The 13,471-nt window shown below is 37.8% G+C and overlaps 1 protein-coding gene across 1 annotated transcript in view; it reads right to left on the bottom strand.

Moving 5' to 3' along the window:
* Positions 1 to 11,277: 11,277 nt before the first annotated feature.
* Positions 11,278 to 13,471, bottom strand: part of LOC121385547 (guanine nucleotide-binding protein G(s) subunit alpha-like) — a 53,804-nt gene continuing 51,610 nt past the window's right edge. The window contains exon 12 of the mRNA XM_041516259.1: positions 11,278 to 11,900. Coding sequence (XP_041372193.1) covers positions 11,706 to 11,900 — 195 coding nt within the window. The 3' untranslated portion in view covers positions 11,278 to 11,705. The remainder of the gene's footprint in view (positions 11,901 to 13,471) is intronic.

Raw genomic sequence — 13,471 nt, forward strand, 5'->3', positions numbered from 1 at the left:
TTTCTCGGCCCAGCCAGTGCATCACAACTGGTATATCAAAGGCCGTGGTATGTGCTATCCTGTCTGTGGGATGGTGCATATCAAAGATCCCTTGCTGCTAATCAAAAAGAGTAGCCCATGAAGTGGCGACAGCGGGGTTCCTCTTAATATCTCTGTGGTCCTTAATCATATGCCATATAACCGTAAATAAAATGTGTTGAGTGCGTCGTTAAATAAAACATTTCCTTCGTCTGCCTTTATTTTTAAGATGGAAGCTTTTAAGTAACGTTATGTAGTAATTTTGCACAGTTACATATTTACTTATTCCGACGCCATATAACCGTAAATAAAATGTGTTGAGTGCGTCGTCAAATAAAACATTTTATTTACTTATATATATTTTATCAGAATATATATATATGTATGTATATATGTATGTATATATGTATGTATATATATATGTATGTGTATATATATATATATATATATATATGTATGTATGTATGTATGTATGTATGTATGTATGTATGTATGTATGTATGTATGTATATATATATATATATATATATGTGTGTGTGTGTGTGTGTGTGTGTGTGTGTGTGTGTGTGTGTGTGTGTATATATATATATATATATATATATATATATATATATATATATATATATATATATGTATATATATATGTATATATGTATATATATTATACTTTGTCAAAAAAGAAACGCATAGGTGATAGGGAAAGAAGAAAAATGTTTGATTTTACAAAATATATTTTTGTTTTGTACAATGTTGCTGAATGACCATGTTTGTTAATGTTCCTGGAATGGGACAGCATGCCCAAATGCACCCTAAAATGAATTTAACGCACCTTGTGGCACGTTGTGCGACAATTGCAGGAAATCGGCGTGAAATGGTAAGATTTTGGCGAATGCACGTGAAACTCGGGAAAAAGATTGGGGTAGTGATGGGTATTTAAAGCTGCAATGCTCGCAATGATGCCTCATTTCCATTTCGACGTAGACGAGTTACAAGATGCCAAGACAAAGCCTGCCGCCCCAACCTTGGTATGGCCATATTGCTCTGGGGACAATAAAAAAGGACGAAAAAACAGAATGACGAAGCGTGCCGAATCGAAACATTGCAATAGGCCGCCTCCAGTTAGGTGAATCGCAGTCAGCAGTCGCACGCCACATGAACGTCAATCAGAGCACCATTTCACGTTTCTGGGACACGTACCAGCAGTTTCAGTCAGCTGATAAACCGGCCCAGAAGTGGAAGACCTCGCATAACAACTGCAGCACAAGATCGCTACATCCGGGTTCTGCACTTGCGTCACCCAACTGCCACAGCAACGAACACTGCTGGACGTATACTTAGTTTGAGAAGGGTGCCTGCACAAAACATTCGGAACCGACTTCAAGAAACTGGTTTACGGGCTAGGAGGCCGTATGTTGGCCCCGTCATTTACGTGTTCGCTGGTGCACGAATGTATAGGGGTGGAACGGAAACTGGCGGCGAGTATGGTTCAGCGACAAGTCACGTTTCCTTCTACAGCGACGTGATGGACGACAACATGTTTACATATGTCGCAATGAACGTTTTGCCAACAACTGCGTCGCCCAAGTTGACAGATTCGATGGAGGGAGTGTCATGATGTGGTGAGCCATCTCATACACTGGCAGAAGTGAACTTGTATTCGTACAAGGCTACCTGACAGCTGTACGCTACCGGGATGAAATTCTTCCCATTGTTGATCGACAGAAAGAACTCTTTCAGCAGGACAATTCCAGGCCGCATACGGCACGTGCAACAATGGATTTCCTACAGAATGAAAACATTAATGTGCTGTCATGGCCATCAAGATCGCTAGATCTCAACCCCATTGAACATCTATGGGACGAACTGGACAGACGTGTACGCTAGCGTGATCCGGAGCCTCAGACGCTTCCGCAACTGTCACATACACTGCAAGAAGAATGGGCTAGGATTCCACGTGCCCGGATTCAAAGACTCATTCAGTCTATGCCAAGGAGATGTCGCGCAGTGATTGCTGCTGCTGGACATACAAGGTACTGATTTCAGCGCCCTCGTGCGACGCTGTTTGGTGACGAAAACGCCTCCACTGCCGTCAGTCCATAGCAAGAACATTGTCACATACTCATGTCAAATTGTACTGTGATACGATCATAAATAACGAAATTATGCCACTTTGTATTAAAGAGATAATTCAATGAATATTTCGCCTATGCTATTCTTTTTTGACAGTATATATATATATATATATATATATATATATATATATATATATATATATATATATATATATATTCACGGAAATAAGTTCCTGTACATCATTAAATTTCAGTAAGACTTATATATATATTTTTTTTAAATATTATGATTTACATACATGACCTGTAAAAGGAACGCAGTTCCTAGGAACAGTAGTCCTATCGGACCTCCATAGCTTAGGAACCATACTCCTACCCGGACTTTCATACCTGATTTATTTTTAAGTTGTTTTTATCCTAGGATAAATTCCTTCTACAGCAGTGACAGAAATACTAGTCCGGCAAATTATATGTCCGTGTATTATACTCTGCAATTTGCACGAGCTGCCAGAAAGACACGAGAAAAAAAGTGAGATTTTGGCAGCCTTCCCTTGTAGTGTGATGGATAAGTATACGAGTATTTTAAGAATATTGTGGGTTCAAATCTCTATGTCAAAATATAATTTTTAAGTTTGAGTATCAACTTAATTATTTTTTTACATCATAGACTTGTGGATCAGATACGTGAGTGAATTTTTGTAATCGTCTTACATTTTTGTCAGCATATTGAAGTAGGACGAATATGTTGCTTTTGTCAAAAGTATATAATGCAATTACAGATATAAAGTAGGTTATGTGTTCATGTGTTCAACACGTAGAAATATATATCTAAAAAAAACAATGTTTAGTCCAAAATTGTTTTATATATATATATATATATACATTGTATATATATATATATATATATATATGAATGAAAACTGATAACTCCAAAAAACTTAACATTTGGCGAACAGCAAAAGACAATTTCTATATATACCAACATAATTTTTAATAATATGTTTTATAAGTTTATATTTTGACAGTAAATCACAATCTGTTTATTTGTGATTTTCTTAATCTTTGTCCGATCGGACTTCCATTCCTCGGAATCCTAGTCTGAGGGACTTGTAATCCTAGGAATTTAAGTCTGTAGGACGTGGATTCCGAGGAATGTAAGTCCGTGGAACTTTTATTCCTGGTACTCCTGGTCCACGGGACTTTCAATCCTAGTATTCCTAGTCCTCTGGAATTTATTTCCGATATTTTGCTTATTACATATATATATATATATATATATATATATATATATATATATATATATATATATATATATATGATTCCTGAAAATCCCTGAAATAAAACTTTGAAAACTGTACTTAGTTCTAGTTGTTAGTACTAATAACTAGTACTATAATAACCAGTTAGGCCCTACTACAATTAAAAAATAACAGGAATAATAAGCATGAAACATTACCTTTTACTGATGAATAATTAAAAATAGCATCAAAACACTTACAATTAATTATCACTGACTGTCTTATGGCAGTTTTGCCCATCATAAGCATAAGAGACGAGTTGGGGAAAGGGTCTCTGTATTGTTATACCTGGCCATTAGGAACATCATAAGCGTTTGAGACTGGGTGGAGGTGTGTGTGTGTGTGTGTGTGTGTGTGTGTGTGTGTGTGTGTGTGTGTGTGGGGGGGTAATGGACACTTTCGGGCAAAATGAGCTGGCCTGAAATCTTCACCATGTATTTCCATCATTCTACTCACAATATTAATTATAATCCATGTATAAATGCAGACTGATTTGTTTGGAATCCTATATAGCGTCTTGGTAGTAATGCGAATATAAATATACGTTGTCTTTCAGATTCGGACATTTTCGTTTCACTCGGGCAATCAAAATCAGCCTGACCCCACCTCACCCCACCCCTACTCCCCAAAAGGGAGCCTGAATGCCTTTTGTGACCAAAACTGTCAGGTGTAAAAGTGTCATGAATAGTTAGTCTGTTTAAAAATATCTTTGTAAATTGTGTGTGCATATTATTGACAGTATGATAATTGTTATGGGGTTGCTGTTTTGTCTTAGTCGGTGTAGTGGCCCATTGAGCTGCTAAAACCCACTATTTCTATTAATTGATAAACCTTAATGATAACCATTTAACATAATTTGTTATCGATGGTATGGTTGGTTGGGACTAAGATATCATAGAGCCCAGAGTCTGATATGTCATATGTTAGACTAAATTAATTTTTGAAAATAAGCAAAATTGACAAAGCAGGCACATGTGCAGTAAATTATTCAGGGGGGAGGACTAGACTGTGGCAGGTAGAAATTTGTTTTGAAGAGGGGTGTTTAGACCACGCCACCACATCCCACACCCTACGTACACGCGCCTGCAACATTATTGACAAAAAGGCACAAACTTAAAAATTATATAAGATAATTTATATAACGCAAATATCACATTTTTATAGTTGAGTTATTATTATTATTATTATTATTATTATTATCAAATACCAGTATATAATGTCTAACAGATAATTGTGTTGGTATATCAGATGGGCAAGTTATACTTATCTGCGAGTACTAATACATGCTTCGAATTATGGAAAATCTTTTCGAGTTACTTTTAAATGTTTAAACAATGGGCAACGAATAAAGACCTTGGTTTTGCTCATGTAATAAGGTCAACAAAATGTGTGCATACTCTTGCAAATGATATAAATGGAAAATATTGGAATAAATAGAAAATATTTAAATAAGTATCCCACGTTAATTAAATAAACCAGAACGGAAACTGCTTTTCATTTTGTTTACATTTATAATTGATTTTTTATATGTACCACCGGACTTAAATTTTGAATGTCCAGGAATGCAAGTCCGACCCAGACTTAATATCCTGGCAATCAGACCAGTATTCCTAAGGAACTTAAGTCCTAGGACTTGCATTCCTAGGTATATTAGACCTAGGACCTGCATTCCTAGGAGACTAAGTCCGGCCAGACAACTATTCCTACGGACTTGCATTCCGTTTACACCGGCAAATGGTAGTCAGACCCTAGCTTTACAATTTTGGCGCGCGGTGTTCTTTGACATCACTCTATATGAATAGACCATAATATCCTCTCATTTCAACTTATTTTCGTGCTTATATCAAATTAAGGTTCAAGTATGCCATCCTGGGCACACACCTCAGCTATCTGGGCTGTCTGCTCAGGGCAGACGGTTAGTGGTTAGTGAGACAGAAGAGGGTGTCGTGGTCTTACACCTACCCATTGAGTCGTTAAAACTCGCTCTGAGTGGGAGCCAGTACCGGGCTGCGAACTCTGTACCTACTAGCTTTATGTCCGATGGCTTAACCACACTACCAAGGCCGGTAGACCATATCAAAGATTGAAATCACCATCATCATTGCAAAAGGAAAATAAAATAATAACAACGCCAATAATAATAACAACGGCCATAACAACAACAAATACCAAAATAAAAAGAAGTTTATATATACATTTATTATATAACATTTAGTGAAATATCTTAAAATATCCATGAACTAAAAATGTTATCAGTCACCCAGTGACGATAACACATTGTAGAGTGAAAATTTCACTATTTGACTCTAAAATGTGTTATCGTCACTGTAGAAAGTGTTATCTTCACTGTAAGAAAGCCGGAACTATTTTGCAGCAGACATTTTAAAAATAAAGGTAAATTGACAAGGTTATATAATAAATAGAAAAGTTTATATTTTTTGTCAAATATGATTTATATCTCATCTCGTGAAGTTTGCAATCATATCGCAAGCGCGACTCGTGAGATATGATTGCAAACTTCACTCGATGAGATATAAATCATATTTGACAAAGAACATGTACTATCCTCTCTATATTATATTACTACTGATGTGTTCCTGTAAAATAACAGATTTACTTTATACAATTATTTATTTATTTATTTTATTTATAATTAATTACTTACTTACTTTCTTAATTAATTAATTAATTTATTTTTGGCAGAACTCCAATCGTTGTCGGCATGTTTTTATATCCCTGATTTACCTGGGTTCCTCTGTTGGTTTTTCATGTAAAAGTTATCAGAACACACAACTATGTTCTTTAGCAACAATTTTCTGTTTATTGCTTTAACTCTGTCTGTCACGGGGATTCTATAATTCCCGTAACTGAATAAAACACGATTATCAAAATATCTCTCCTAACTGTATATCTATTAGATCTCTCTGTAACAGGCTGTTAAACCCTAGTATGGCTCGTCTAGGTATGATCAGAGATACGATCTTATATAAAGTATATATATTTATAGCACGTTAGTTCTCTAGAAACACAACAAAAACACAATACACTTTGGAATCTGTATTAATCTACGCTGACAAATGTACAGCCGTAGTAGTAAATTAATAACAGCAATAATAACAACCCAGAATTGATCACTTAATTAGTTAATCTCTAGGTGTCTAGTTACACAATATGCGAATCATGTCACCGTTACACCACACCCACACGTGTGATAATTGAGAAACGCTTACAGGAGAAGTTAATTAATAAAGGAATTACAACACCATTCCTAACTGGTTAATTTTTAATTAACCCTTAACTACTCTTTCAGTAATCTGTAACACAAAATTAATACTGGTACCTATCACAATAAAGACAATAACCTACAGTTTACCTAGGGTCTTCTAGGATGACTGGCTAAGCTTTATATTACCAAATACTCATATAATGTTAGAACAAAAAGTCTACGATTTACTTCGTCAGATGACCGAAGACACTGTCTAAAGAATATTGGTATAATACAGTATTAAAATATTTAAAGTCACATCAATCACATCAAGGTTATACACAGAGCAGAAATGATATTTACCAAGTCCTAACGGACTACGTTCGTGATCCCCTGGAGCCGTCCTAATTCGTTCTCCTAGATATCTCTAAATTCTAGCTATTTATTATAAATCAGGATTTTGCCTGGGGATACAAGGCGGTACCTCACGTATCATCTCATATTCTACCTCGGTATATTTCTCTGATCGTCAGTCTGGCTGTCGCCAACCGCGAGCAATCTCCTGGCCATAAACAGCACTACCGGAGATATTACGTAACTACTAGCCACATGGCCTCCGCAGCTGGCTGAGGGTGTGTATTGGAATGTCCGAACGTGCGAAGTATTACGTAACAAGTTGCCCACCTGGGCTACGGGCAATAAACTGCACACGGCCCTCTAACACAATTAAAATCGCCACAGGCGAAACAAATTTAAGAGCATGTACCGTGACACTGTCCATTCTTATTTCAGGATTAGATGGCAGTTCATAGGCAGGATTTAGCTCAGTCGGTTGAGTGCTCGCTTGCTGATTGTTTTGTTTTTTTCGTTCCAACCAGTGCACCACAACAAACCAAAGGCCGTGGTGTGTGCTTTCCTGTCTGTGGGAAAGTACATATAAAAGATCCCTTGCTGCATTGATAAAAATGCAGCGGGTTTTCTCTGATGACTACGAGTCACAAATACCAAATGTTTGACATTCAATAGACTCAATTAGAAACATACTTATCTGTCCTTGATTTGCATATCACTAAGCGGCCCTAATCAGCCATTAAATTATGTCCGGCGCGTTCACGCCCCCGTCGCTTACAACAAAGGCCCTTTGTTACTACTGCATTGTGGAGTAGTCGTCGACTTGTCCTTTTATTTTTTGACTATTATTGTTTGTCAGATTGTATGCAATCTCCTTCTTTTATAGAAAAGAAAATGTACAATATGTTTTGTGTTCAACAGAAATATTTACGGACACGTCTTGGGGAGACCATGAAAAAGGGGCTCATTGATGACTGACTTATTAAAACGGCACCTTTAAGTTTTGATATTTGCAAGTAATATGCATTGTGTTTCTGTATATACCAATGTGTACTAACGGACGTGTACATTAATTTGACTAAATGACTGGCTGCGGTTTTCTGTACCGCCAGCTGCATTATTAACTACGACCTATGCAGTAGTTAATAATGAAACTAACGATACAGAAATTCACTTCCTTGCCTAACGATAAGGTTTCTACTGTCTGACTCGCAAACAAATCGGAACAGCGAGTCCAGTGTCATTGTCAGATGGACATAGTGTAACGGACACAATTTCATATATAATTTAATAGTTACGATCGACTATCTACCTGTAATTATTAATATTATGCACAACCATTAAGCATTTCATAGTGTGTGTGTGTGTGTGTGTGTGTGTGTGTGTGTGTGTGTGTGTGTGTGTGTGTGTGTGTGTGTGTAAATAAATAAATATATATATATATATATATATATATATATATGTGGCCGAGTGCATAAAGCACCCTCACACAAAAACTACACAAGTGTGTGTGTATGTGTGCATCCCCACTGCCTTGCCACCATCCTACGCCACTGGTATATGTACATAGATACAACTTTTTTTAATGTGCGTGTTCGTCTGGGTTGTTTTTGGTTGTGCGTGTTTACTGGTGTGTGGGATTGTTTTGTAGGTTATTGTTTATTTGGGGGCAGATTTGTTGTTGTTACTGGGGTTTTCGGGGGGGGGGGGTAAAATTGTTGATGGGGTGGGGGGGATTTTTAAAATATTAGGTTTTTTGTTTTGCCTGCCACTTCAGCTTATCGGCATACTCGGCATACAAGACTAACATAAATATGTTTACTCAAATATTTTGATGTAAACAAAACAAGTACTGTTACTATAGGTAGATGTCTTTAGGTTAAATTATATATTTAGCTGTTATTACAGCAAACATTACACTTTATAATGCAATGTATATAGGCCTAATTAATTTGCAGTAAACGACATATTTAGTCAAACAGGCGCATGTGCAGGAAATTGTGTAGAGGAAGTCTAGACTGGCTAGTGGTGTTTTTAGGGGAGGGGTCGGGTCATGCGTCCCCGGAAATACATTGAAAAAATATATAGCACGTGGGGAACGAGACTGTTCTGATCGGAATGTTACATAGAGTCTGTCCCATCCTCCTATAGAAAATGTTGTTTTGTTGTTTTTGTACATAATTTAAGTTTCGTTTGACGTAAAAATAAAAATAAAAGTGTTTTGAAAATAACAAAAATATACTATTTTTGTGTGTAATTTTAAAACAAGCGGCTCAGAAATAAATAACTTGAAGTAAATTCCATAGTATGAAAGAATGCGTTCCCCGGGGGACGCTCTATAAACATATGTTTCTATTATCTATTACAACGGTGTTACTGTCACACACAATTCATTAAAACTGTTGGTATGTTTGTATGTTTAAATGAAATTATGATAAATAATGTGAGGCGAGATTGCAGCTTTGAAAAAAAAAATCTTCAACTTAATTTTTACCTGCCTCATTTATGATGCCAGGGGCTGGTATGCATAAATCTCAGCTGAAGATTCAGAAACAACTGTGGTTATCAGCCATTGTTGCTGCTACCGGAACGCGCAGGAAAAAGGTTAACGCTTAGGGGACGTAACTCTGCCTAATTATTCTTGCTAATTTCTAATAGAGGCTATAGCCGATTATTAATCAATCAATGTGCTCTAGTGATGTCGTTAACCAAAACAAACTTTTTTTTTTTAAAATGGCAGTTCATACTAGTGTACCGTTGAGGTACATGATACGCCCGTCAAAGGTAGGTCGCGCCATCGCAAGTTGATTGATTACCCTATATGAATTGATAAGGAAGGTATGACCCTTTAATGTGCAGTTAAAGACGGTTGTATACAGACGTATGCGGGACTAAGCAGTGACTTTCCACACACGTCAATCCAAACTCTTCACATAAGGATTTGTTTTCCACAGGTTCAACTTATGTCGACTGGTAAGTTACTTAAATTACCCCCCTTCCCGATTTATGTTTGCCGCTATACATGTTCAGCTTATGTTGATTGTGGAAACAACTGTTAATGGTACGTTAAGTACCCCCCCCCCCCCCCCCCCCCCCCCCCGCCTCCTCCCTCAATTTTAATGTGTCGTTATTCGTGAAAAATAAATGTTTGTTTACAATACTCCTACTGGTAGTAACTACCTAAGAGGGTAGCTGACATGCAGTATTTTTATTCCCAATTCTCGGTACATTATTCTAGACTAATATGTCACATCTGAAGTTTCACACCCTTGATCTCTTACCGATCACGTGATTCGCAACACGGCCGCGCACAGAACTGGCCACAGATCACAGTTATCTTCCCATTTCCAAAATCAGGAAATACATCCTGTTTGAGTCATTACTATATGGCAGACAGCTTTGAAGTGGCAACTATTGGACTGAAGTTGACAGGGGAGCCTATGTAGTTTCCAAACACATGTAGCTTGTCAACTTTGAAGACTTTTTGTGGTAATTCCAGCCTATGCAAATGCACTACCTATTGTGTAAGAACACCAGCGAGGTTTAGTCGGTGTGTTTGTTTAAACCAATATTCTGAGAGAAAGACCTGGACACCAGGGCTTGTCATCTTTAGGGCATGTTGCCGCCAGGTAGCCAAAGGTACATAACACATTCCACGGGCCTACTGGTATTAATGCAAGTGCCATAGCCACTAACGCCATATACAAATATATAGCGCAAATGATTGTCATCTGTGGTCTATAGAGAATAATACATGAGTGGCCGTTAGATACCATTTATCTCACAACGAGGTGTTTTAAAATGTATCTAACGAGCGAAAGCGAGTTTGACACGTTTTTAAACAACGAGTTGTGAGATAAATGGTAACTAACGGACACGAATGTATTATTCTATTTCTTACATATACTAAAAAAACACAGGTTTTAAGCAACTTTTAGCATCTTTTTCAACAAAAAGTTATTTAGAGCCGTTGCACTTGTAGCTGATTTACATGTCAAAGACATGATTGTCAGGTTAACTATACGTCACAATAGTGTAGTTTGGATGTATGACATTGGTGACCTGGTCAACACCTAGGAGCAGCCAGTCGTATGTCTTGAAATTGTTAACACACGTACGTGTGTAAACAGGTATGTGGTGTAAATAACGCATGATGTTCTCACCAACGGGTGTGTAAGAAAATAGGTTAACATCACGGGCTAGTAGACCCCTCTAGCAGCAGTATCTGGTGTGCTTGTCATCAACGTGTTTTAGTGTATTCGGTTTGTTATTGCAAAATACAGGTCTATGTTTTAATGAATGCCCCAGAGTAGTTAAAAACCAAGACTTTACATACGATCACATAATTTATATCTTTTCATGAAATACAACATCTGATGACTGATTGGTCACTTATTTTCTTACTGACCACTGATTGGTCACTTATTTTCTTACTGACCACTGATTGGTCAATTATTTTACATCTGACGACTGACCGGTCAGATTTTGTTCACATCGGAGAGTTATTTGAACACGCATCTCACATCAGACAGCTGAATGTCACAAACACTCGTGACCGCTGATTGGTCACATTTGTACATCTATTTACTGATTGGTCAAATTTTATAAATCTGACCATTGATTAGTTACATATTGTACGTTATACAGCTAAGTGGTCACATATTCCTCGAATCACTGAGCTGTGAAAGTAATTCCATCCAATGGGTAAGCACTACATTGAAAGGGGACGACACAATCGGACATGACTACTTCAACAGTGATTCATATGATTCCAAACCGCTCCAAATGCTTTCTAATGATCAATGTCTTGCAACCTTCCAGTACTTTTCGAATGTTGTTCGTGTCCACTGCGCATGTGTAGTAGTAACCACAGCTGTGATACTGGTGCCAGTCTTTGAAGTCACGGTCGGAGAAATAGATCGAGGAGCGGATTCGGAGCTGGCCCGTCGTCATCCTCTGCAACAACAAAACATAAACAGGTCATCGCTAGGCCTTAAAGTTGGTCTTTCTCGGTACATGCCGAAAACAATTGTGTAGGATAGGTGTGCTTTTGACATAAAAGTCATTATATATATATATATATATATATATATATATATATATATATATATAGTGTGTGTGTGTGTGTGTGTGTGTGTGTGTGTGTGTGTGTGTGTGTATGTGTGTGTGTGTGTATGATTAATTTATACCAGCTGTATTCTTATTGGTCGAAAACAAGTCACATGACCTTCCGTAAATAATTATATTGCCCTCAGTGGGTTCCACCGTTCCGATCAAAAATGATATTGCCCTCAGAGTTTTAACCAATGAAAACAAAGAAGAGGAAACATTAGCGGGAATGTACGAGTCTTACGGATGCCATTATGTAATAAACCAATTATTGACGATATTTTGGGCAATATCACGCAGTAACCGAGTAACCATACAGTGGCTCATACTCACGTTGGCTCATTTGCCTTCCGCAAACTCAAACATTGTTTTATTAAACATAGGGGGCGAGACTTAGCCCAGTGGTAAAGCGTTCGCTTGATGCGCGGCCGGTCTAGGTTCGATCCCCGTCGATGGGCCCATTGGGCTATTTCTATTTCCAGCCAGTGCAACACGACAAGTATATCAAAGACCGTGGTATGTGCTATCCTGTCTGTGACATTGGTGCATATAAAAGATCCCTTGCTGCTAATCGAAAAGAGTAGCCCATGAAGTGGCGACAGCAGGTTTTCTCTCTCAATATCTGTATGGGCTTTAACCACATGTCCGCTGCCATATAACCGTAAATAAAATGTGTTGAGTGCGTCGTTAAATAAAACATTTCCTTTCTGCTTTTATTAAACATCGGACATTTGGTAATTTTGACAAATAGTCTCAAAGAGAAAACATACAGGATAGTATATAATACGGCGCTTGATATACTAGTCGTGGTACGCTGGCTGGAACGAGAAATAGTCAAATAGGCCCACCGACGGGGATCGATACCAAACCGACTGTGCAAACGCGAGCGCTTTACCATTGGGCTACGTCTCGCCCCTATCTGAATGACAAAACCGCTATGCATGGTCAAAACCCTATCTCCGCAGTAGACTGCAACAGGAATATTTCACAAATCTTACTGCTATATCATGTGTATCTGCTCAGTTTTGGCTGTTTTCAAATCATCCTTTTTAAATCATCCTTTGTTCAAACGAGGGATCGGACGTAGCCCAGTGGTAAAGCGCTTGCTTGATGCGCAGTCGGTCTGGGATCGTTCTCCGTCGGTGGACCCATTGGATTATGTCTCGTTCCAGCCAGTCACCACGACTGTTATATCAAAGTCCGTAGTGTGTGCTATCCTGTCTGTAGAATTGTGCATATAAAACATCCCTTGCTACTAATAAAACCAATGTAGCGGGTTTCCTATCTAAGACTATATGTCAGAATTACCAAATGTTTGACATCCGATAGCCGATATTTAATAAATCAATGTGCACTAGTGTTGTCGATAAACAAACAATGGGCGCGGTATTTCGTACTCTTCAAACTGAATTCACATG

Source organism: Gigantopelta aegis, chromosome 11 (assembly GCF_016097555.1).
Source record: "Gigantopelta aegis isolate Gae_Host chromosome 11, Gae_host_genome, whole genome shotgun sequence".
Classification (NCBI taxonomy): domain Eukaryota; kingdom Metazoa; phylum Mollusca; class Gastropoda; order Neomphalida; family Peltospiridae; genus Gigantopelta; species Gigantopelta aegis.